This window comes from Rhinolophus ferrumequinum, chromosome 9 (genome assembly GCF_004115265.2).
Source record: "Rhinolophus ferrumequinum isolate MPI-CBG mRhiFer1 chromosome 9, mRhiFer1_v1.p, whole genome shotgun sequence".
In the NCBI taxonomy this organism is placed as follows: domain Eukaryota; kingdom Metazoa; phylum Chordata; class Mammalia; order Chiroptera; family Rhinolophidae; genus Rhinolophus; species Rhinolophus ferrumequinum.
This window is the reverse complement of record NC_046292.1, coordinates 28173045-28200138: the sequence shown is the minus strand read 5'-3', so window position 1 is coordinate 28200138 and position 27094 is coordinate 28173045. Positions and strand designations below refer to the sequence as shown.

The following is a 27094-nucleotide window of genomic DNA, read 5'->3' as shown; positions in this document are numbered from 1 at the left end:
GTCCCGGACACCAGAACCTCTCAAGGCCAATCCCGCCATCAGGCCAAGTTAGGAGGCTCAGTAGGGACCCAGAGGGTCAAGGCTGGTGCTGGGTCCACAACATTCATCCAGGAACTTGAGGTCGAGACTGAGGCTCGCCTAAGGGCTGGCCAGGTGTCGGGGTTAGATGGGCCCTGTCTAGGCTCACCTGCCGCTGTGCTAGGAAGGTCTCCCAGAGATACACTGTCCAGGAGAAGAGCAGCACGGCCCCAAAGATACGCTTCTCGGCCGGCATCTCCCACATCGGGTCCAGAGACGCCCACATCCCCATGGCCACCTGATTCCGCCGGCTCCTTCAGCGTGCACCGGTGCCACACCAACACAGTCCCCTCAGAGCGTCCCGGCAGTGTCACAGCGATATCCGTCCCTTCCGAGAGCCCCTGCATTGACACCGCCTCCATCCCACCCACTCCACGCAGCCGGCAGTGTTACACAAACACTCTTCCCCGTGCCGACGCCCCCTAGGGTCGCCTAAGTTTTTGCCGGAAAAGGACCGTTCCCGCCTTCCTTACTTCCGGCCCGAGGAAGGCGGGAGTCCTGATGCCAAGTTCCGGCTTCCGCCAGCCCCAGCTCCGGCGCGGGACCCGATCACGCTGAGCTGCGTTGCACCAACATTCTTCCCTTCCCCCTCCACGCCAAGTTCCTGCGGAGGGTTCCGGCTTTCCTTCTGAGCCCGGCAGCGCGGCAGAGCACTCCCCTTTAGGGCTTCCAGAGCCGCGTTTGCATCTCTTCGCTTCGGGGCTTGCCTGGCTGGGCCGCGGCCTGTGCCGTACTTTCCCTGGCCAGGACAAGTCCACTGGTAGTTGGGACTGAGCGGGAACTTGATGCAGAGTGGGCTGGGAAAAACGCGAGCGGGACAGACTTCCCAGGTTCTGGAGACCCTTACTCTAACTAGTGTTATTCTAACTGTGGTATGTTCATCTCTGGGATATTTTAAGACTAAAGGGATAGTTTAGAGCGAGACTAAGCATTATAAGAGGAGTATTTTGGCCTGTATCGGGGTGTTCTGAATTCAAGCGTGTTAAGAGAGTGGGCGGTAGTGATGAGATTTTCATTAAAGATCTTGCCTCTTCCACCGCAAGAGAAGTCGGAAGCGGCATTTTGCCTAAGAGAGTGTACCCTGGAGCAAATCTGGCAAAGGGTAGCGTAGGTTAGAAATACCTGAACTGAAAGGGCCTTACTTGATCCAGGACCAAACTCGTATCAAAGCTCGGTGCCATGTCTGTCTTGGAATTCAGAAGTGAAATGTGGTCACAGGGACGCCTGTTAACACATCTGTTTGACTACTGTTTGAAAAGTGAAATTGTTTTCTGACCGCAGATAAGTCTCACTTGGTTAATTAGTTTGGCAAAGACACTAGCGTTGCTAATTTACATAATTATTATTTACAATAAATTGAGCTAAATCTGCAGCTGCAACTAAAATATATTTAAATTACAGTGATATTGTAATGCTAAAGAAGTGTTGAAATAAACAGTATCTTGACTTTCCCAGCTTTTCCTAAACGCTTCTATGTGAGAGTAATATAATTAAAAGTCACTTGAGAACATGATGGACTCTAATGACATAATGACAAATTCTTTTGCAAGTTAGATTGTTTCCATTTCTTTGCTTTGAACAAAATTGTTGGTGGACCTAATTGAACTGTCAGCTAATGAACACTATTTGATTTTTGGCACATAACTCAGAAGGAAAACAGAATTGATTGACATTCCTATAGCAAAACTATTATTCCTATCTATTTGAGTAAATCTTTCTTGGCACTATATCTATGAAAAGAAAAAATTAATCTAGCGGTAAGAAATAGTCATTCAGACATATGAATTAATCTCACTGAGAGATGCATTTTCAGTAGAATTTTACCTTTTATGTTTATGTATTACCAAAATTTGTAATTGTATCATTTTGAGCAGATTATTAACTATAATGATTAGTCAATTCAAAGAATTCTAATACATAGGCCCATACAATTACAGGAATTTTTTAAAAATTTTAATACGTACATTATCGCAAGGGCGTGATCAATAAAAGGTTTTTAAAACATAAAAAGTATTACATTTGGATAACATTTTATCGGGGAGTAGAATGTAAATGTAAATTAGAACAATGTTAAAAAGCTACAATGTAGAATTAACAAATGTTAAAAGTGTATTTGTGTAATTTTAAATGGATGATGGTACTTATTCAATTGTTATGTAGATTTTGTTGGATACATTATAAAAAGTGATTTTACAATTTTATCTTAAATTGTCATTTACAATTTGCCAGAATTTACATCTATTCCCAACTATTTAAATTAATGATGAAAACTTTTAGGTATCACCTTTAAAATATGATGGGATAAACACTTTTTCAGAATTCTCTCTCCTTTGGGCGATCATTGCTTTGCTCTCTTCAGTCTTCTCTTTTTCATCTGTCTGGGTCCATCCAGGCTGCTGCAGTTAGTCCAAAGCCTCACAGAAGCTCCCGCCACCCAAACTTTGACTAAGAGCACAAGTTTAGTTAAGCTGTGTGAGTGCCCATCACAGCTACACCACATATTAGCAAGTCACTTAACCTCTCTGTGTATCAGTTTCTCATCAGTAAAATGAGAATAATAGTATTTACCTCCTCATATTGTATCAAATGAGAAAAATCATGTAAATCTCTTTGCAATGTATCTGGCTTGCCCAATAAAGATTAGCTACTAGCTCTCTATACTTGGGAGAATCATATCATAGTGTTGATCTGTCACCATGTGTCTGAAAAGATAGGGGAACAGGAAGCTGGTATGAGGTTCCTAAAAGTCAAGACTAATTCACTCATTCATTTGACAAATATTGAGTATGTGCTAAGTACCAGACATTGTTCTAGGTTCTGGGGATATACTAGTGAACCAAAGTCTCTTACTGTCCCAAAGTGTACATTTTTAGTGGGCTGGGGTGGGTGGAGGGGTTGATAGATAATGCCATTATGCCCAGTCTTTTAAGAACTTAACTTTTACTCAAGAGTTAAAGAATAAGCCACTGGAAGATTTTGAGAATAGTAACATGATCTCTCTGACTATTGCGTAGAGAACAAAATGACTGGGGACCCAGATAGAAGAAGGTTGTCCAGTTAGGAGGCCATTTCAAGAATCCAGGTGAGAGATGATGGTGGCTTGGGCTCGGGTGATAGTAGTGGAGAGAGAAGTGAATTATGAAAAGGGAATAATCACTTGTTCCCCTTTGCAGATAGTGTTAATAGAGGGGCTTGTCTGTCTAAATGGGAGCTTCAAAATAGGCTACAGTCAGGATTTTGCCAAAGAAGAGAGCCTGAATTTGGAGGATCAGAATTCTTTTCCCTAGAGTGGTGGTACAAGGTAGCTCATCTACCCCAACTAACCTGAATGATAAAATAACTCTCAAGCCCTTTTCCTATCTTGCCTTAATTCTCTGTTGCCAAACATCCAAGTTCCTTAATTGATGCCCTGAACATTAGTACTCTGATGGCAAGAAAAGAATCACCCCCACTGGGAATGGATACTTTGTATCAATCTCATGATTGTGGTGTGAATCACACATTCCTTCTGAGGAGCTGAGAGTCTGGAACAAGGTGACCCCATCAGTTTCTACCATACTTTGCATCTAGCTCATTCTGTTTTCCACACAGACTACCAAATCGATGTTGATCCCGTTTAAAAACCTACCATGGTCCATTTCCACCAATGTGGTTTAACTTTTAAAGGCCCTTCATTACCTGACATCAGTCTATTCTTACAGACCCTTCTTCAAATACTTTCCTTTGACATATGCCCGAGTGGTAACCAAGATAAAATGACTAGAACTATGCAGGAAGACACTGAAATTTAGGTAGCTCAAAAAATTGAGACATTGACTTTAAAAGATTGCACTCCTGGGCACTCCTTCAGCAACATAGTTAACAAACTTCTCACCTACACTGTCAGATAATGCACGCTGTTGATAACTCCCATCTGTTCACTACATCATGAATTACAGCTGATTTGAGGATGAGGTTACTGTGTTTTGCCCTAAAGCCAGAATCCTTCACTGTAGCTCTGGAAATAGCCAGTTCTTCAGCCACCCTGAAACTCCTTGTTCTCCAAGCAAGCTACCCTCTTCTTTATATGGCTCCACGATGATCCCACCAGCAGAAATACTTTTCATTTCACTGTCAACCTATGTAATCCTTTATGGGACAACTCAGTGTCACCTCTGCAAACCTTTCCTGGCCCCACCAACCTGCTTTTGCACTGAGTATACCATACAGTGAGGTCTCATCTTACTTTTAACACCACAGCAGTGGACAAAAAAAATCATGAACAAAATTACCCTTGGAAATCCCTTATGAAGATGCCACTTGGGAGACTGCCATATTGTCTCCTGTTGAGCAGCATAGCCAATTTTTGTCCAGCACAGCAGTAAATCACTTTATTTGCACACCAAATGAAATATTTCATTTAGGTGTCAGATAGTGTTTCAATGAATGTAATCATATTTGTGACAATGACGCACACTAAGGCTTGTGGACCATCTATTCTCCCCAGTAGGCCATCTTTCTTGTAAGCGTACACACTCAAATTGAGTGTAATGGCAGGTAGGTGCCTCCTTCCTTTTCTTCCCTCCCTGCCAAGCCAGGGTTCACATAAGGAGAATTCCCCTAAATTCGAGATGCTATGACACCACCGTATTATAATTCCTTGTTCTGAAATTACCTGTCCGACCAGCCAAACAGTCCTGAAGCACTCAAGACAGATTCCCAAGGATTATCACAATGCTTAGCACAGAGGAAGTATCAGTAAAAGTTGGATAAAATGAAACATTCTTCTTTATATCCACCCCCACCCTTGCTTACCTCTGAGTAATTAATGCAAGGAGATTCCTGGGCCAAATATTTACCTTGAGGCCAAAGACCAGCATCAGGGCCAGCCTAGCTCTCCAGGACAGTCCACAGCATCACCCCTAAACAGCATTTCCTTGCTTTTTATTATATCCAATCCAACCTTTTCAGCATGGAGCTCAAGGCCATGTCCCTGACCACCCTCTCTTCTCCCCCTCCCTCCCCTTCCCCACCCCCTCCCCCTCTCGGCCCCCCCCCCCCCCCCCCCCCCCCGTTTATGGATTCGTTTTGCTATCCTTTACCGTATGGCTGCTTACGGTCTCCAGCCTGCCAAGTGGGCACCACAATCTCAGAGACATTTTTAACCACTGTACCCCACATTGCCTCACCACACACACAAGTAGGTGGACCCTACTGAATAGAGAGCCAGTCCTTGCAGGTTAATTTCAATATAGGTCTCTATCTTTATTGATACATCACTGCACATGAGGGAAAAAATGCTTTTCTGGAAAAGATTGGAGTCCATCACATCTCAGATGTGGAAGTGAATCCAGATGTGGGCAAGGGACTCTGGCAGTCAGAGCAGCTGCAGTAGGGCTCAGAGGAACAATCCCTCTTCGTGGCAGGTTTTTTGGAAATCATCATCCCCTCCAGGTCCTTCACTTTGTTTTCCACTGTCTGAAGTTTTTTCAAAATTTTCTCTTGCAGACCCAAAGACAGGAGCAAATTTTTGTTGTCTTCAAGTAGGAGACTTCCTTCTGGGTTGACCATCAAAGCCTGAAAAAAATCTGAGCCCTTCTTGTAAAGTTGGTAGAGTGTGATTATAAACAACAGTATTTTCTAAAATAAAACAAGAAGTTGAATGTTACTTGCTTATTCATGTGAAATTTCAGCTTACTACAGATGCAAAACAAAACAAAAACCTAACAGTAAAAATAATTCCTCATTCTTTTGCCGAGCCTTCTGTTTAACAAAACATCTTCACACCTATTTCGTATTTGATTTTCACCACAAAATAGAGTGGTAGGCAGCTCAGGGATTATTATTTGCTTTGAATTAATAAAGATTATAATCATAGATACCATTTGCTGAAAGTTTGGTACACGCAGGGCTCTGTGCTAGGAGTTTCCTTGCCTAGGCATGACCTATTTCTGTAGAAAAAACAGAACTGAATATCCATTTAGATACTTTCCAGTTTGGACCCTGTCATTGTCCAAGATCATATACTTGGAAATGGTAGAGTCAGTACTGGAATAAAGGAATTCTAAAAAACTAGATTTCCTGGTCATGGGAAAAAGTTTTTTTTTAATGTACCAAGAAAGATTCCTGCCACAATAAGAAAAAAACATACCAACGCAATCATCTTTTTTCCTTATTGTAATACTAGCACTGTTTATTGAATACTTATTATGTGCTAAGCTCTACCCATACAGTATCTCTTTGAACCCTCACAACAACCCTGAGGGAGGTACTGTAAGCAAACCCATCTTACAGATAAGGAGGCTGGGGTGTAGAGACTAAGTGATTGCTCTCAGGTCACACAGCAAGTGGTGGCACCAAGACGTAAACCCCAGCAGTCGACTTCAGAGCCCGTACTTTTTACCATTCTGGTATATTACCTCTTTTTCTTGGCTGAAGTGTCCAGAGGGCTGCGAATGCATCTTTGTAATTGAGCTAAACATTAACCATACAAAAGCAGAATCCAGAATTACAGATAAGAGTTTGGTTTTTTGCCTGATAGTCTATTAGCTAATTAAAACACAGGTTATGTGAATATGTATACACACATATTCCTGTGGGGGATGATTTAGGTCAGTTAGATTATATTAAATGAGATTTTGGGGAAGAATTGAATTTACAATCCTAAAAGTTGGGTTCAAGCCTCAGCTTTTCCAATCTCTGTCGAGTAGGGGATAACCAAGTTCCCTCACCTACAGAATGGAGATGACAATCCCTACCCTGCCTACCATGCAGGGTTTTGAGAAATTAAGACAATGGCCCGGTAATAACTTCTCTTAGCATTTGCCATGTAAACCAGTCACTCTTTAAGAAAGTCCTTTTTAAATCCTGCCTCCTTCAATTTCCACCGAACTTCAATTTACCTCAGGTTCCTTGTTTGTCATATGAAAATAACTTCTATCCATTTCATGGAATTGTTAGGATTCTCAAACCATTTTGACCATATTGTAAATATAGCTATTATTATTGATTAAACAGAAGTGTGTAAAGTCTTAAAATGTTTCTCATAATCCCAGCCAATTATACTCTTACTACCCCAAAAGCCCCTATATATTTATGAAACCCTATCTTGTTAAAACAAGGAAAAATAAAATTTCATGATGAGGAAATGAATATACATGCCTCCTAATCAGTTACAGAGCAACGAATGGCACAGTAACAACAGAAGGGCCAAACCCAGGATCCCAGTTCTACGTGGGGTGCCTGCTCTATAAGATACCCCATCGTGTCTGGCACATGGTTGATGAATAGTGATCAAATAAATTTGGGGGTAAGGTTGCCTTATCAGTTTATAAACTTGTTTGATCTATTTTATCATAAGACAAGCCAAAGACCATTGTGAGAAAGGGCATTTTTATGCTCAAAACCTAATTGGTGCAAGGTTTTAAGGTTACTTAGTTTCAAACAACTTCAGAGACAAAGGTTCACCCTTCCTCATCTGCATGGTCTTAAAACTGGTTGGCAGCCATATGGGAGAGAACAAATTTCAAATGATAACTATTTAGATTTCTCCGTAACAAAAGAATATAACCTGCATTGACCGAACACTTCGTTTCCATAAGGTGTATAGTCCTATTCCCAACAAAATAAAAAAGAAAGTCCGCAAGATAACTTGCACAGCTGAAGCAAAATTATCTAGTAGCCCCAAATTGGTTTGCTGAGGTGCTCTTGTCTTGCCCTGAAGAGATGCTTGTAGCCAATTCCATATCGAACTCAGAGAGTCATAATCTAGGATGTTGTCCCAGACAGAAGATGAAGGTGAAAACGTTGACATTTTAGTAAGACAGCAGCCTCAGGAGCTACATGTGCAGAGACTTCATATCTGAGTTAAGGAGAGTGGCCTGGGTGGGAGGCCTGGCACTGGAGCCATTGTGAGCCATGCTTTGTGATGTCACAGTTCCAAAGGTCAGCTTGCTTCCCACTCACTTAGTGAACCTTCTCACTCAAAACCAACTGGCCTAGGTTTTCAGTTCAGTCATATTGCTTTCTCTGATCTTTGGCAAGTCCTAGTGCTAGCACAACACACTGTCCAACAGAACTTTCTGCAGAGATGGAAGTGTTCCATATCTGCCCTGTCCAATATGGTTGCCATTAAGTCACTTGAAAGGTGGATAGTGTGGCTGAGGAACTGAATTTTACATTTTACTTCAATGAAATTTAAGTAGCCCCAGGTGGCTAGTGGCTACCTTCCTGGACAGTGTAGATATAGACCATGTCCAAAAATCCATGGAAATGGACAGCAATTATTTTCACACAACAAATGAGAAAACTGAGGCTACATGGAGATTTGTGGAGACAAGAGTTCGAGGGGGCTTTACTAACAAGTGAATAGTTTGCTTGGTAAATGTGGAGGGAGGTTATTTTGTAGCATTCCCTTTTTTCGTATGTCACTATTGTTTAGAGATTGTGATCTTTGGGAAGGCTTTTAACATACTTGATCCTCATTTTGCTCATCTGTTTAGCAGGGATTCCACCTCCTTCACAAGGTTTCTATTAGAAATAAATGGTCTAATTTTCTAAGCACTTTGTAAACAGTAGCATGTTGCACTGTGACACGTCATCAAAGCAGTTAATTACTGAGTAGTATCCACCTACTCAACAAGGAGGTATGAAAATATAAAACGGATGGTCTGTTCCTAAAAAGCTTACATGAAAAAAGCTAGTTCACACACAAATATATAATCTAAATTGCAAGATCAGTTACAAAGACAGCAAGAATCCAAAAGAGGGTGTGCACCAAGAAGCACCATAAGGAAGGTGAAAAGGGGTCAGTTATGACAAATAATGTTTAGAAAATACTGTCTGATGCAATCTCAAGTTGTTCATTATGGTTGACTGAAAGAACAGGAATAAGGAAGGCTGGTGGGAAGGAATAACTTTTGTTTTTTGCAGGAAGGGGAGCTATGGTAAGTTGCTTGAGTTGTCAGAGACGCATCCACAAAACGGAGTCTAGAATGCTGCTGGAAATACAGCACTTATGTCAGGGCGAAATGGTTTAGGAGTGACTGCTATTGATGTTAAACCCAGTCAGCCAGTGACTGATGTCGCCAGAATCCTTTCTGGCAAGGGCTGAAAGTGACTCAGGTTAAGTCCTAAAATTTGACTCTAACAAGTTAAATATAGGTCAGAAACCATTCAAGAATGGTAACCAGAAACTTTCTGGAGAAAGACAGGGTTGTGACAACTGAATCATTATCTGACTCCCTACACTAGAGTAGATCCCTGTTACGTGGTACCTTCTACGTGTACTTTAAAAACACTTAACACAGCTGTAGTTACTTGTGCAATTTTTGGTTTAATATCCATGTTCCCTGACTATTGTAAACTCCAGGAAGACAGGGACCATGCCCATTTTATTGACTACCATATCCCTAGTACATAGCAGGTACACAGCAGGCATTAAAATGTTTTTAAGTCAATGAGATATCCCCTAGAATTCCAGATATCTTTACAGCCTAAACTGTTTATTCATCAAGTGCCTATTACCATTTGTGTACTATTACGTTGGTGCACAATTGCGGTTTTTGCAATTTTTAACCTTTTAAACCGCAGTTATTTTTGTATCAACCTAATCGTTTGTACAGAAGCTTTACAGAGTAGCTGATATGAGGACAGGCCTTTGGGAGTATAATGGAATTGGGTTCAAATTTTGGCTCTGCTATTCATTAATCTCGTTACCTTGAGCAAATTACTTAATCTGGGGCTCAATTCTTCATTTGTAAAGTGGGAGTAATTTTTACCTTGTAGAGCTGTAGAGAGAATGCAGTAATTTGTGTAAAAGAACCATGCATGCTACACATATAGATAAGGGCAACTATTATCTGTAGTGATGTTTATGACCCAATACAAGGTTTTATAAATCTCAGTATAAGGTGCCTCTAAGAGAATCTAGGCCAATAAACCCATTTGATTCCCCACTTAGACACCCCAACACCTCCAATGACCAAGAATTTATCACTGTGGAAGGCGTCTCAGCCCACCTTTACATGGTATCATCCATCTACCTATTCCGCCAGCCAGCCATCACTTTGTCACATCCACTCAGTGGCCTTCCACATCATGCCCTATTAGGACTTTCTGACTTACACACTGCAACTTATGACACATGTAACACTTACTTTCGAGCCTTTGATAGGTTCTTTGTTGCCTTTCAAACAAAACTCGAAATCTAGAACACGGTTACAAGGTACTCAAATACCTGGTTCTTGCTTACCTATTCAACCCTCTCCCCTTCCCGTTCCCCATTTAAGATTTTTGTTAAAATATTACTAACATACAATATTGTTTGAGGTGTACATCAGTTATTCAACATTCCTCTTCCCATTCATTCTTTCAACTCTAGCTATACTAGACTTGTCAATGTCATTACCACACCAAGCTGTTGGACCACAAACACCTTTGCACACAATTGGATTATCCTCTCTGGCTCTTACTGATTCCTCAGATTTCAGTTTAAACACTGCCTCAAGAAAACTTTTCTTGTTCTTTTTTTGGTTCCCATTAGTCAGAGCTTCTATTGCATTTTTAATTAGTTATTTTTAGTGTTTCATTTAATGTTTACCTTCCTTACTAGACTTTAAGCTCCATGATGCCGAAAACTTAAGTGTGTCATGTTCAATACTCACCCCCAGAAGCCAACAGATGTTATGTGCTTTGTAAATATTTGGCTATGGCTTTTCTGTGCCTCCTTTCTCTTCTTTTCCAGGCTAAACATACCAAACACAGGTTGACAGGTTACATCTCCTGACTATCCTGGGTACCTTTCTCAAAATGGTTCAGACCTCCAAATGTACTCTATCACAGCATCTATTCCTGCAGGTGTAGACCCAGCAGGTCAGAGTAGAGTGGGCCACTCTTTCTAGACTCACCTTTACTTAACAGAAGCTTTGCCCTTGAATCAGCAGTACAAAGCTAGGAGGCATCACAGTCTACTGTGGGGGAGGGAGGTGGGGAAAAGAAGGGATTAAGCAACTTTTCTGACTTAGAAGATTCAAGAAAAATTGACCTTTTCACAGGTTACATGTTATTCACAGAAATAATATGCATCAGTTTTCCATCTCTTTCCTCACATGAGTAAATGTCAATACTGGATGTATGACTGGAGTTGGAGCTGCATGAGAGAAGATAGGTTGGGAAAGGAATCCCTAGGAAGGCTAATTAAAACTTTCTTCTCCATCGTTCCCTACCCTTTCACATATGTGCTCATCAACATGGGGAGACACTAAAACAAGAGAATTCTGGGTAAAAAGCAAGAATGAATGTATCTGGCACTCTCTATCACTACCCATCATTTTAGGAGGCAATCTTACATTGAAAAAGGCTTTGAAAGCCAAGTCAACGTTTCCAGGTCTGGGACAAATCCCAGAAACATCAATAAAAATAGTACAAAAAGCTACAAATATAACCCTTTGACCTGTATTATCACATAGTCACAGACGCTGCTTTTAACATACAATACTGTCTTCAATAACGATCAAACGAAGCAAACTGCCCCAACTGAAAAAGAAAATTATGTTAGAATCAACCATTTGATCCTAAGTACTTAAAGCAAACTTTCAATTGCGTTCTGAAAAAAACGTTTGGTTCCACTGCAAATTGACTCACTTGGTCTTCCCAAGGGGTAGGAGTTAGGAGTGGTTGAATGGATATAGCTCAGCCTTAAACAAATCAGCACTTTCTCTTTTTCTGGGCTAAAAATCTCTAGTATGAGGAACTTTAAAAATGAGGCCACCAGTTTCTCATGTTCAGATCACAGAAAGGGACCTTTCAAGATAACCACCTGTTATCTCCTCACTCTTTGTAAGTGAAGACACTGAACCCTGCAGAAGAAATCAGCTCAAGATGCCAAGCAGTCAGCAGTGGCCTCAGCCTCTAAGATGTCCCACTGTTTCTGCTGTTTTCTGATGTTCCCACTGTTTTTCTTTCAACGGATTCTTGACAACCCTCTGTTACCTAGTGGGATCTGAACCAAGCAATGACTTGGGTATAGGGGGTGCTTTAGACTTAGGGTGAGAAGATGGCAGAATGACATTTCTAAAGAGAGGACAAAAAAGGCAACAAGGTTTAAGCGTCAGAGAAAAGGTCTTAAAATCCTAACCACAGGCATAATAAAAGGATGTCAGAAGTGTTTGTCATGTCATTGCTAATGAAAGTGGTTGAAAACTTCACAAGGAACAGAGAAGAAAGCTGTCCTATTTATAAGAACACATTGCTGACCTTGTCATTAGATATGGATGTCCCACGGTGTACTGAAACTCCACATATCCAAAGACCAAATTCATCTTGGCTTTCCAACCTCTTCCCCATAACCCATTCCTTCTTTTCACTCCCACTTCAATTGGTTGCATCACTACTGAATCTTTGTTTTCCTCACCCTTCAGGACCCAACAACTCTCTTTAAATTTCTCAATTTCACTTACTCTTCCCTCTGCTGCAAACGTCAGTACAGACTCTCACCAAGTTTGTCTCAATTATTTCGTCCCATTATCTATCGTTTCCATTCTCAGCCCCTCAAATCACCCTAACCTGAAGTGATCTATAAATTACTGTTGTTTAAAATCCTTCAGATTCTCAGCTGCCTATGGACTCAAGTCCAAACTCCTTAGTGTTCACGAGTTGGTTCCTGCCTATCTAGTTCTACAATAATCTCATCTACCCTGGAGCTCCCACTCCCCATTCACTGCCCGCCTGTTAAATTATCTGTAGTTCCCTGGACACATGATTTCATACCTCTGAATGTGCCAGGCCCTTCATGTCCTGCGTGGCATACCCTCTCCTTTCCACCTGGACTCCTGGACATCATCTTCTGGGCGCTACCTTGACTCCCAAAGTTAATTACTCAACGTGAGAAGTTTCTTTCCACAAAAAATTGTAAGACGATAGTCATTCAAAAAGAAGCTTGATCGGATTTGTTTGGTTAGTAAAAAATGAAAAACTACTGGGCTAAAATAGAAGTGCACATTCCAGAATATACAAGTGCAATTCCAGTTTATGTATGGCATGAAAACTCCTTATGAGTAAACAAGAAATGGGTGAAAAATTGTAATTTATTGAAACTCAACTCAAAAAATATAAGATGCTGTAGTGTACAATATATTACACAAAGCACCCTGAGGTGCACATTCAAGTCAAGTAAGAACTCCATATCCCTTTCCCTAGCCCTCCCACCCTGGGATCTTAGTATTTGTTCCATATACAATCATGCACACTTAATTTGAAAAAGGAAGCCCCAATATATTTTGATGTATTAATTAGCACCAAACAAGAATACAGTTCCATTTTTTTTTTAATAAACAAAAAACCCAATCAATAAATCAACTGGAGAGCTAATGGACTCAGCCAATAGTGCTGACATAGATATTACACATTCATGTAAATACACAGCCTACTCTACCCTAAACAATGGTATAGCTGGTTCTCAGCCTTTGTTCGAGTTGGCAATTGTCCCCATGTTGCAGTGTTGGAGCCAGTCTGTTTTGAAAACAAAATTGCAATTTAGGAACTTCCAACGCAAAGCTCATCTGTCTTTTTTGTTGGAAACAAGTCTAAAATTGGTGTGGAAAACTTAGATCTTTCAAGGACAACCACTGGCCGAAGATAATGAAGCTGTTTTAAGGCAAGCTCTCCACAGTCTGTTAATGCTTTGTCCAATACGACCCTCAGGTTTTCCAAGGAAGGAACTGTTGTTGTCTCAGCTACTATTAAAGGTGGGATTGCAGTCAGGCTCTCGTGAATTACAGAGTCACTGGAAGAATGAGGTATGTCAACTTCAGGGTCGTTGTCGTCCACCGTATTATTTGCCAGAACAGTCCCTGCTAAGTCGTTACTGGGCTGTGAAGAGTTACTTAACGTCAAGTGCTCTGAAGGCTCCCAATCATCAAAGTCATCCTCTTTCTCTTCACTTTCCTGAATAAATTTCAGAAATGAAGATTCAAATCCCATAGGTTTGTAAGTCTTCAAATCAAATGACCTGGGCTGTGGGTGCTTCCTAAAATTCTCTTTGGGGACATGGGTTGAATTTTTTACAGTGTTTTCTTGCCCTGAACTTTGCTGCCCTGTTTCTGAGTCTTTAATCCTTGGTAAAGGCAGCTGGAAACTTGTGAAGTAAGTCCCATTTTCTGTCCCATCAGGATTAGGGATGGGATTTTCTATTTTACAAGGAGGAGGCTGAACTATATTACATTGTTCCAAAGAAGTGGTTTCTGCACTATGGTTGCATTTCAAAGTTCCTCTGTACAGCAGAGTATCTGCCTCAAATACTTGGTTGCTTTCTGTACATCCTTTCGGCCCATCCATTTCACCTGGATGAAGGGAATCAGGGTTCTGGACAGGTATGCCACGGTCACCTGGGGAATGGCTGTGCTTTGTGTGCTCCGATTCACAGCTTCCATCTTCTTCTCTCTTTATATAGGGCTCTATTTCAGAAGGGGGTTCCTCCTTAATTTTGGTACCGTACTTAACACAAATGACAAGATTTTCCATTTGTTGCTCTAAATAGGCACTAGTCATCTGATGGGTACGTTTGTAATGCCTCACTATGCTGCTCTCCAACTTCACCACAGATAAGCATCCTTGAACCATGCAGGGGTACTGTGTGTGCTCAGAATGCTCCACACACATATGGAGGGCTTCAGCTCTTGTTTTAAAAGTAATTGGAGCTTTCTTTTCTTTGATTAAACCACACTTCTTAGCCTTAGCATTAAATGACCTCCTGGTAGTCTGATGTTCATACCCCTGAGTGAGAGCTGTTTGACACACCTTTTCACTCCTTAGTAGCCTTTCATTTGCCACTTTCTGGCTTCTAAACAGATCATCGTAATAGTCCTTATGTCGGTAATAGACATGCTGAGAATAGTTACTGCGATGGGTGAAAATCTGGCCACAGCCATTAAGATCACAATGAATTTCATAATCTGAATGTATTTCTCCTTCAATATTATGCTGTTCCATCAAGTGGTGCTTCAACTTGCTGAATGTATAAAAAACAGCAGGGCACTGAGGCTGGTTGCAGGAAAACCTTGCCGCAGATTCAGCTTCAGAAAGCACTTTAGGCTCTTCAATATGGTCTAGATTATGAGAGTCACTACAGTGCTTAGCAAGAGCTTTGGAACACAGGAAGCGTTTGTTACATTCTTTATATTTGCAAGCAAATATCTTTTTACATTTGACAAGTTCCCTTTTGGTTCTTGCTTTGTCTTTCTCTAAACATAATTGTTCTTTGTTGTATTGATGTACAGTTCTGTAATGGCGAATCAAGCCTTTTAGATTGGTGAACGAGGAGTTACAAGTTTTATGGATACAATGGAATGGTTTGTGGTATTTATTCAAAATATAGCAGAGATTTCCTTTAGCAACAGTTCTCCTGCTACCTCTCCCCTCTCTTCCTTCTTGTTCTTCTCTATGGCTACCTATTGGAGATGAAATATCAGATGTTTTACTTTCTGTTTCTTCACAAGATGACTCCAAATCTGTTTCTGAACTGCATTCATCCTTTTTAGAATGGCAGTGTGGCTTCTCAGAATTACTGTTGGGGTCACCTCCAAGTTCTGCAGAACAATCATTTTTCAACATGTCTACTGAGCATGGGCCTTCGTGATCACATTTTTCATTATCTAACAGTTTGTGAGTTACTCTGTCACTGCCAATTTGATGTTTATTTTTATAATGAATCCGAAGATGTGTTTTTCTTGTAAATGACCTTTGGCAAATGTGACACTGGAATGGGGAATACCGATGTTGAAACATGGTTAACTGAAGGACTTTTTCTTTTGAATAATTATGCTTTTTAAGATAATGCATTAACAAAGCCTCTCTGGTCACAAATTCATATTTGCATCCTTGAAGCTCACAGAAAAAAGGCTTAGCTGCCAACTGTGCAAGGTACTGACTTGGCATATTTTCATCTTGATTCTGAAAATTAAGGTCTGTGATAGTAGGTGAAACCGATTGAAGAGACTTAGCACCACTGGATGGGTACGCCTGCAATGACCCTGAGAAAGATCCATGTGTTATTGAGTTTTTCAAGCTTAAATGTTTCAAGCGTAACAGAAGTTCCAACATGGTATCCTCTGTACATGGCCTTTTTGAAGCACAAATGGAGGCTTCTGACGAATAACCTTGATGTTCTCGTTTACATTTAGTATGAACACTGTGATCTAGACCTTCATCTGGGGAGTCACTGTTTGTATCTGAGCTGGGTTTAGGTTCTGCGTCAAACTTTTCAGTTGTTTGTTTATGTTCATTGTCCAAACAGGGAAAGAGATCTTTCGTCTGTATCTTTTTGGGTTTGAAATGGTATGGATGAACCTTTCGTAGATGCTTCTGCATCCCTTTTGCATTTTTGTACGTGGAACCACAGCCATCAAAACCACAGGTGAACTTAGTCCCATCAAAACAAACTGCCACACTGGAACACTTTTCTTTTAAACCAGAGGACACAAAGACTTTCTCATGAGATAACAATATATCCTGCATGGTTTCAGAGTGATCCAGAGTGTCAATTAATTCTTCATTCATAGAAGCTGAAGAGCTATGACTTAACTGATCACTAGAATTACTGTCACTGTTTTCTTTCAGATTTTCTGCAGTTTCTGTTTGAGAACTCGCTGGTCCTGCACAGAAAAAAAGATCCTCAGGTAAATGTGATTTATCAGTTTGGTCAAGTAGATGGGGCTGATCAATACACTCTTGCTTGTCACCTGCTGCAGGCTCCTCAAGTTTCACTGATTTCTTCACATCTCCATTTGAACTTTCAACATTATGCATCGAGAGGTGATTCTGGTATTCAATTTTGGAATAATAGAACTTTTTACAGCCAACAAAGTTGCATGTGTAAGATGCATCCCTAAAGTGTTGTGCTTCATGGTGGTAAAGCTGTCCCAAGTCACTGAAAACAATATTACAGCCATTTAATTCACATTTATAACGCAGATCGTCATGTTTTTGTTTATGGTTAAGTAGTTCATTCACTGATCCAAACCTAGCATAGCAATCTATAGATACACACATGTAAGGTTGAGGACCACAATGCACTTGTTCGTGCTCCCTCAGGTGAAAAGCAGACATGAAATGTCGTCGACAATAAGTACACTTCTCTCTTCTATTTTTCATATCCAAGTAGTGCTTGGCATTTTCATCATTATTTTGGTGTTCAGCTTTAAGATGCACACTTAAGTATTTAAATTGCTTAAACACACGGGAACAGTCTGTGCCAGGACATGGGTACAAATCTCTGTCTTGCAAGTGGCAGTCTTCTAATTTGCTGAATGTGACGTATTCATGAGACTCTCCTTTGGCTTGTTCATTCAATGACTGATTTTGCTCCAGGGCTGCAGAGGGGCTCTTGGGACAAATTCCCTTTTGAGAGCCTTTCAACATTAATTTCTTTCTAGAGCGGTCCCTTCTACTTGGTGGCATTTTAACATGTTCCATCACATGAGGAACAAATATTTCTTTTCTCTTGAACTTTTTAATACAAACTGGACAGGTGTAAATTCCATCTTCCATATGCATCTTAGAATGATGAAGAATCCTGGCTTCTATACATTCCCGCTTACATAACAAACAGAAAAATTTATACTGAAGCCACCTCTGGTATCTTTCAGAAGAACCAATAGGTTTTTTATCTCTTTTCTCCTTGTGCTGATCTGCCAAATCTCTTCTTCTATATTGTTTATCTTCTTTACCTTCCTCATAGTCACTGAGAAATGACTCTAAAACATCTGTGTCATTTATAGACATTTCATAGCCACTTAGATCATCATCAGAATCTGAGGCTTCCTGTCCTAGGAGTTGGTGGCAGTGTCGTTTTAAAGTTTTCCAGTCCCAAAATTCAGGATCAAAAGGCCAGTGGGCTTTTAAAGCTAGTAAGAGCTCACATCGGAGAGAATTTGGAACTGGTGCATTTTCTTCATCAAATTTTTGATCTGGTTGCAAATATAGTTCTTCCAACATATTAAACCCATCCAAACTGGGTTCAATTAAGAATTCTGTAAGCTGACAGGCTCGTCTAACTTCTAAATCTTCTGGTAAAAGACAAGCAATTGTTTTACAAACTGATGCCTTCATTTCTTCATCCTCACTTGATCTCAGTTGAAGAGCTCTGACACAGAGTAAAATTGACACCCCAAGACCAACATCTTGTGCCTATAAGATAAGCAGGGAAGAAGTTATTTTTTTATAGAAACATTACATAACTTTCATTAATAAGATATATATCTTATACGTGTGTGTATATTTCTTAAAATTTTTAGAGTTCTTAAATTTTATCTTAAATCTCTCTCCCTGCAAGTTACATTTAGATCCTTCTTGTCTCAACATGCATTAGATGCTACAAGACGAACAACAACAATTTACATTTATATACAACTTCACAAAGCAGTGCCTAACCCTCAAGGAATTTACCTATGTGCCAAACCTGTAAAAAACAAAGGCACACGAATTTAAAGGAATTCAGGACAAAAAAGGTGACCCAAGGACTCAAAAAAGTGTTAGTCTTAGTTAGGTAGGAAGAATAGGGCTTGAATAAATGGGTACAAGAGGAAACACATGGATCAAAGTGAGTCTAAGATAGAGTTCAATTTAAGAAACTCAATGTCATAAACATGGGTATTTTCAAAAACTCAAGGCTAAAATAAATGATTCTCTTCATTTCCTTCTAAAAGAGTACTTTAAAGTTACAGGTGTACTGAATCTCAGCTTCCCATGGAAAAACAACAGAAATTAGAAAATCTCTCTATAGCAGCAAGTTCTTAGAAACTAATCAATAATCAGGAAAAATAGTTATTTTGATATAATGCTAGTGCATACAAGGTAATTTTTTTTATGTGAGAGGCTGAAATTGAAATAGAATGTGAAAATATTATGAGAGAAGAAAAGCGGGATCATTTGGCAGAATAGTTTAGAATGCATTACTTAAAGCACAGAATTTCAAGTCAGACTTTGACTGCCTCTGAACTCAGCTTCACTACAGGGACAAGATCTTAACTCCTCTATGCCTCAGTTTCCTCTTCTGTAAAATGATAATAGTGGTAGTATTAGATTTTCCTCCTAACATTGTTATAAAAACAAGATAAGATAATATAAAGTGATTACTACAATGTTTGCACACAGTAAATATTCAACAGAATACCATGTAAAATAACTGAGGATAAATTCCATTGTCAAATCAATAATCAATTTGCTAAACAATTATTCCATATTGGGCACCATTCAAAATGCTGGGAACACAAACTCTTTGCATACACTTTGCACAAAAGTGTTCTTACTGATTTTACAAATTTTACCATTTCAATCAGATTAGGCTGTTTAAGAAAAAAATGGATATTCTTAGCTATTTATCTCTTCCAAAAGGAATGAAGTAATAATAACTTGTTGAGAACCTACAAATTATTTTAAAACTTACCTGACTTTCTCCAAGTCCTCTGTGCTCTGACTTACGAATGATAACCTTATATCACATTATGCAATTTGCCAAGATACCCTTGGTATAGTCCTGACTCGCTGTGAACTAGATGTATGATCCTTACAGATCACACGTCTCTAACTTCTGGCTTTATTACTAAAGAGAAGGGATTACACTAGACAAAGTCATGTTTTGCAAAACACTAATACCATATGTTCCACCAAAAAGGGCCCTGTGACTAAATAAACTGGATTCAAGATAATCTCTCTTCTTATACCCTCTACTTCAAAATACACCCAGATCTACATTCATTCATACTATTTTGAAAGTCTTGAGAGAGACCCGGGATCCTCTAAAGTCATCCCTTCTACTTATGACTTTCTCAAGTCACAGAATCAAAGTCTAACTACTCTAACCATCTTTATTTAAGTGATCTGGTTTAAACTCATTATTTATAGAAAACTAAAGCCCAGAAAATAAAGAGGTACTATTTCAGGGTCCTCTCCATTATATACTGTTGCTTTCTGCAGGAGACCTAATGCCCACACAAGCTTTTCAGCATCATTAACCTTTTCCATCCCAAGAGCTATATGATTGGTTGCTAGCTGTCTCTCAATATCCCTTACCCTCTTCTACTACAAAAACAGAACACCCAATGTTTATCTGGTTACAAAGTCACCTGGAATAATGAATGTTATCTCCTAGCCTCCCTTGCAGGGGGTGGGGTGGGGTGGGGTGTGTGTGTGTGTGTGTGTGTGTGTGTGTGTGTGTTGACGGGAGTGAGGAAAGGTCTGTCAGAATGTGTTTTGCCCCATACCTTCCTTCTTGTTATCTGGAATGGAGACATTATAGCTGGGATTGGAATAGTTAGGTTTTGGAACATGAGATGGAACCTATGTGTTGAAGGAAGACAAAAGGAACCTGGGTCTCTGTAATGCGGAGCCACTAAAGCAACTCCGGCCTGTCTTCCTGGATTATCTACCTACATGAAGAGGGAGAAACTTCTATCTTCTTTAGACCACTACTATTGTGGGATTTCTACCATTCACAGCAGAACTAGATTCAAATTAATATAGATTAGATCACCTCTCTCTTTTAAAAAGCTAGAGGTGAGTCTCTCAATTTGAAAGAAATTCTGCTCTCACTCCCCTTCCACCTTCTAGTCCGTATCTTTTCTACCTTTCAAGCCATATATCATAAGTAAGGATTATAGTGGAAAATACCCTCAACTGGAATTAAAAAGAAATGGGTTCTGGTATACAGCTGTACAGGAAATTCCTTGGTCTGTGTCACAAACCCACTTTCCCTAGTCCTCTAGCTGCTTTTCTATGTTCTGTGGTTCCTTGTGGTAAGCAGAATTCTAAGATGGTCCCCAGTGACCCTTACCTTTGTACAATCTCCTTCCCTTGAGTGTAAGTAGAACTTTGTAAATATGATTATCATTCCTGTTACATGGCAAAAGGGACTTTGCAGATGTAATTAAGATCGCGATTCAGTTGATCTTAAAATAGGTACAGTACCTAAGTGGGCCTCACCTAATCACTCGAGCCCTGAAAATCTAAGTTTGGAAGTCCGAGGAGGTCAGATTCAAAAGAAAAGGAGTGCCTCTGCTAGCTTGAAAATAAAGGCATGGAATGAGGGAGGCTTCTAGGAGCTGAAAACAGACTGTGGCTGACAGCCATCAAGAAAATTCGGACTTTAATCCTGTAATTGAAAGGAACTGAATATTGTCAACAATGAGAATGAGCTTAAAAGCAGATTTTCTACAGAGCCTTTAGATAAAAGCTCAGCCTGGCCAACACCTTGATTGCAATCCTGTGCTACTCTGAGCAGCAAACACTGCCACATTGTACAGAACTTCCGTCCCATGAAATTGTGAGCTAATAAATGGCTGTTGTTTTAAGTGCTAACTTTGTGGTAACTTGTTATGCAGCAATAGAAAACTAATACTTTCCTTAAAGATTAAAAACCAAAACAAAATTTTTTAAAGGCAGCTGTAACACTAATTTTTTAAAACAAGGTAAGTTCTATAATTACTTGAACATGTTCTCTCTGTGACAGGAGACACAACTTCATTCATGGTGATTAGAAATAATTAGAAATCTGACTATGAATTTGCTTCTGATAACTATTTTTACCTTTTTCTATATTCACTGGAAAAAACTAGACCAATATATTTCAAATGAAAAACAGGATATGGCAGGCTCCATTAAAGATAGGGAATATCAAAGATAGAACTGTGCCTCGATTTTAGTATAAAAACAATCCTTGGGAAAAAATTAATTAAAAATAAAAACAATCCATGGATATTCTCAAAAAAGAAGTAACCCATAAAACATACCCATGAGGCATTATAGATGTGTGTATATAGAGAGACCAGTCATGATTTAGATACCAAAAACAAAACAAAATAAAAATAGAGCATAGCATAAGACTCACTCCAAATCTCTAGGCTGGTAGCCTTAGCATGTACCTATTGGGCTGAACTCAAAAAAAACAAGGTTTTTTATATATAGCACTTCATTTCATTTTAAGCAATATTTATTTCCTAAAAATATCTAACTTGTTTCCTGTTTGCACAGAAGTCTACAATTTGCACAGTTGATTCTGGAACTGTTCTATTACTCCAAAACCCAGAAAAATGTATCATTCCATCCTCAAAAAGCTGAAGAAAAATATTTTCTTCATTTATAATTATGTTAATTTACAAATAAACATGCCTCTATATAATATAGAATATTATTCGAGGAAAAGGAGATAATATAGGGTGGTTGAGGTGACAGCCAAGAAACATAATCTTCCCTTCTTCCAGTGGTCTGTCACTTCAAATCACTATTTTCCATTAAGAAAAGTTGTGGATTCCTAAGAAGTCAATCTGCAGAAACAACGAGATATGTCCAATTCCATAACTGTACTGAACCCCATGACTTCTCCTTTTTTCTTATCTGAAAGGAGTTGCCTGAGAAGTTATCTCCCCCTTTATTTCTTCCCTCCAGGATAATCAGCATAAAAAGCATAAATTACTCACTTCAGTTTGTATAACTCTAATGAGGCAAAATAAATGCTGCTGTGTTTTAGCTATGACACCAAATTGACGACAGCGTTCCAAAAAAGTGTCTAAAGAAGGGTCAATTCTTCTTTGCAGTTTACTCCAAAAGAGAGTCAATTCCCTGTAAAAAGAAAGATTAAGGTAAAACATTTAAAGTAACTGGTATTTGCTATCCACCTCCCCACCCCATTTTTTTGGTGTGTGAAAATAAACTGACAGTAAACAAAATCTAGAAGAGAAAGCTGTCTATATTCTCTATTGCTTCCTCCCAAACTATTAAAATTGTTAAGAGTCCTTCTTGAAAATTCCAATTCTTTCTTCTGTGTGTCTGGGTAAAAATAAAAACAACAAAAGACTACTTCCTTTATGCTGACATTTTAAGACTTTAGATCCCCCTTTGTTCCAAAAGGTTTTACCCTTTACATTGGCAATTGCACTGACTATCCTTGTGGGCAGGTATCATCACACATCACTACACTGCCAACAAATACATACTGCCAATAAATATTGTAATGGTCCATTTCTCCACACTAATCTCAAGGGCCTTTTCCAGCTCTAAAATGTCATGATGCTACTTAGGGCCTGTATTGTGGAATGTTTAAACATTACTAATGAAATTAGCAAAATGGTACTCTTGGAAAAGGCTAAAACACAAAAATCCTACAAATATTCATTATGGAAACAAAGAACTGCTTAAAAAGAATAAGTTAAATAAACCCTTGAATGGGTTAAAACTCTCAAGGAAAAGTACTAGAAAGTCGAAACTGCCCAGGAAAGAATTGCTAGTATGAACGTGAAATGTGAATGCAAGGAAAGTTACTTAGCAAAACTGAAGAGAATGTTATCACTTAAAAAACATGGTTCTTTTCTGTACAATTTCAATGGATATTGTATATTTAGTAAGTGATTTTCATTACAAAATAACCATATTATTTTCATAATCTTGTTTTAGAACACTAATATCCTATTAACTGCTATTAATACAGACTATTCCAAGAAGCTGGTTACAAATGCAAAGCTTAAGAAATCAATATACCTCTTTTTATAATAGATGGAAAATAAACCTTTAACAGAGCTTACTTTCTCACTTTTAAAAGGTAACTGGGAAAAAAAAAAGGTAACTGGAAAAAGAAGGTAACTGAGACTCTCATAATGTGAAATTCTTATACAGATACAATACTTGCTTCAAAGATTGAAATGAGTATCTGTCTCAAAAGATACACGATTAAAGCTCATAATATTTAATGATGGCAAATTTGAGGTATAAGAAATAAAGTTAATATAAAAGGCTTTTAAATATTTGTTTTTGGTGACTAATGTTGCTTTCCTAACCAGAAAAAATAAAAATCTGAGATAGGTCAGCTTTGAAAACGGATACCATCCAGGCAAGTAACTGGGATGATCATTCATTTTTAAACTCACAAAATTGCTTCATTCAGATGTAAACATCTTAGTAACAAAAACTTTTGAGAATAGTGCAAAATTCTGAGGAACAAAGGAAATGGGAGAATTACATATGCTTAGCGATATAAAGAAGTATCTATCAAAATATATGTATGTGAAATCTATCCTACTTAAAAAGAACAAAACTGTCAAAGCCAGTAAAACCTGATTGTGAAGATAAAAAGGAAAAGGATGTCTGCTACCTAAATCCATCAACTAGCTAGAAGTTTAAAGTTGGGCAAATTGGATAAGGTGATAAAGACAGGTTGAAAACTAAGATCTCTCAAATAATTTTTTTAAAATCCAGAATGTCTAGGGCTTGATTTATTCCAAATAAAGTATTTCAAGCTTTAGCTATCTTTACTCCAAATAACCACGATAAAAAAGGGTATTTTGTCATGTATTTTATATTTGTATACATATTTACACATTACAATTCACTGATTTAAAAATACTATTACCCCCGCAAACATGTAAATGTGCCTAAAACCATGACAACCAGTATATTAGTCATGAGAATGCCAGTATACGACTTTAATCATCCATTCAAATCTACACACTGGAACAATGAATTCACCAATGACTTGTAATTTGTAGCCCGCTGGATCATCCATGCACTAGGACAAATACTTCTTCAATTAGTACAACGATGTGATTTTAAAAAATGGACAACCATTAAAGAATATACGAAAAATAATTCCATTGTAGATGCTTCCAAATGACTTACTGCACCCTCAAATTAGCCCACTGCCTATCTCAAATCAACGAATTATAAATTCATAAAAATTGAAAAGGAAATTTATTTCTATAAATAGCAGAACTAAATGGATTTTGGCAGAGATCTAGCTACCAAGCAAAAACTTTAAACTACATTGTGTTTCCGCATAGCAGGAGGCCCCTGGAGGAGTCCAGTTAACATGTCACACTTGAGATCCAGTATTTAGGCATTTTAGAAATGAGGTAAACAAACAAACAAACTTTATGGAATTAAGTAGGCCATGCCCTAAAGAAGGCTCCTGCAAATAGTAGGTTGGTGCAAAAGTCATTCCTTTTTTTTACCTTTTAAATTTTTACATTTTTTTTACATTTTTGCGATTTTTAACCTTTTAAACTGCAATTACTTCTGCACCAACCTAATATAACAAACAGTTGATTCTCATGACCTCTTTTTTTCCCCCTACAAAATTCAGGTAAATAAAACATATATAGGTATCTGGTCTTCGCCAGGTACCTGGGACTCAACTATGAACTAGACAACATAATGACAACCCTGGTACTTCACAGTCTAATTAGAAGAGAAAAGACAGAAAATTACGTCTGAAGACACAAATATACAACATACAAGATTTAAGCTCAGAGATGTTACAGAAAGCAAAGGTAAACCTATTAAACACTCAATGAAAGCTTAGTGTGGAGGTTTAAGGTTCAACTGTATGATTTTATTTTTAAAGTAGCCGAGGTAATTTCACATCTATATGTACACTGTCCCATTTAAAATAGTTATCTTTCTCACTTGCATGACTAATTATGCTACCATTGCCAGGCATTCACAGGGTACACATTCCTCCAGCACTTCTTTGATTTTTGCAGATAGCCAAGCATTTTCAGGGGCCAAAGTTAATGAAAAAACTGAATAATGTACCTTTTGAGATCAATACTACAGTCACTACTATACAGTAGTCAGATATATTTTAATGGTTTAAAGTGGTTTGTAAATGTATTTAATGGTATTTAAAGTGGTTTGTAAATGTCTCTGAAGGAAATTTCTAAAAGATTAAAAAGTGTTTGGGGTGATAGTTATATAGTTTACATTTCAAATTTTATCTTCCTTGGTGCCCACATTCAAGAATGACATTTCCAATAAATAAATGTCTAGTATGTATGTGTGTTTAAAAAGGACTGTTTTATTATCATATTCCAACTTCATTATCAGAGTTTTACAAATATTTCATCAAAATATCACTTAGTTAAAACAAAACAAAAATTTCTTTTCTAGTCAAATACTCCATATAGCCCACTATCTTCAACTCAGGAAATCTCCAGTACAACAAAATAATCTATCCTATTTGAACGGGAATTCCTACCGTGCTTCCCCAAAAATAAGACCTAACCAGACAATCAGCTCTAATGCATCTTTTGGAGCAAAAATTAATATAAGACCAGGTCTTATTTTACTATAATATAAGACCCCGTTTTATTTTACTATAAGACCCGGTCTTATATAATATAAATATAATATAAAAATAATATAAATATAAATATAAATATAAGACCGGGTCTTATATTAATTTTGCTCCAAAAGACGCATTAGAGCTGATTGTATGGCTAGGTCTTATTTTCGGGAAAACACGATAGGATTCATTTTCCTTAGTAAAACTCACTTTTTTATGTTATGGCTATTCTAACTCCAGTTAAAAAAAAAAAAAGAAAAAAAAGAAAGCCTTTGAAAACAATAGAAGGGTAAAAAAAAAAAACTTTCCAAATTCTGAAATTCTAGATTCTATTTCTCTTTGAATTGCTTGGAAGCGGCTTACTTTTAACAAAGTATGAAGTGATTTAAGATTTTTCTTTCCTTTACTCAGTATAGCTCCTCAGGAGGCCAACAAAAGGGAATCCCTGTTAATCTCTTCCTGCAACAGGGGAACAGCATTAATCCCAGGGCCACTAACATCCTTGACAGGGCTAATGGTGGCTGAGTACAGAAGGGAAGACAGAAAACTAGGGGTCATTGTAAAAGGGAAGCTGTATCAGGGTTATTAAAAGAACTTTATGTCTATAGTTTAAAAAACTTTATAATACATCCCATATGTGATTTAACGTATTTGCACTGAAAACCTAGCTATAACTAGTGGATGTTTTTTCATTATAGACAAAGAAGTTAACTGTAACAAGAAAAGTTGAAGTTTGCTCCTCAAGTGAATACATCTGCTTTACTGAAGCTAAAATCTCTAATCTCTAATGCATGACAAAAAACTCTTCTACCTGATTTAGTAATAAAAAATCTCACTGCTACTTAACCATTCTTTTTTGATTTCCTAACAAAATGCCCACAATGATTATTACAAAATATTTTTAAGTCCCTATGCCACTATCTTCTTTTCTCA

At 38.4% G+C, this 27094-nt stretch overlaps 3 protein-coding genes across 3 annotated transcripts in view; all 3 read right to left on the bottom strand.

Moving 5' to 3' along the window:
• The window catches only part of ZMPSTE24 (zinc metallopeptidase STE24), a 31318-nt gene extending 30843 nt beyond the window's left edge, over nucleotides 1-475 (bottom strand). The window contains exon 1 of the mRNA XM_033115625.1: nucleotides 188-475. Coding sequence (XP_032971516.1) covers nucleotides 188-310 — 123 coding nt within the window. The 5' untranslated portion in view covers nucleotides 311-475. The remainder of the gene's footprint in view (nucleotides 1-187) is intronic.
• Nucleotides 476-5320: 4845 nt separating this feature from the next.
• TMCO2 (transmembrane and coiled-coil domains 2) lies at nucleotides 5321-10353 on the bottom strand. The gene is made up of 2 exons (XM_033114446.1): nucleotides 7628-10353; nucleotides 5321-5697 (listed from the first exon to the last, which is right to left on the bottom strand). Exons 1-2 carry the CDS (start codon nucleotides 7868-7870, stop codon nucleotides 5383-5385), a joined length of 558 nt encoding a protein of 185 aa, XP_032970337.1. The 5' UTR covers nucleotides 7871-10353; the 3' UTR covers nucleotides 5321-5382.
• A 1656-nt stretch (nucleotides 10354-12009) lies between these two features.
• The window catches only part of RLF (RLF zinc finger), a 69854-nt gene continuing 54769 nt past the window's right edge, over nucleotides 12010-27094 (bottom strand). Inside the window, exons 7-8 of the mRNA XM_033114445.1 lie at nucleotides 22527-22668; nucleotides 12010-18240 (exon numbers count right to left, since the gene is read on the bottom strand). Of these exons, the coding sequence (XP_032970336.1) occupies nucleotides 13591-18240; nucleotides 22527-22668 (4792 nt within the window). The 3' untranslated portion in view covers nucleotides 12010-13590. The remainder of the gene's footprint in view (nucleotides 18241-22526; nucleotides 22669-27094) is intronic.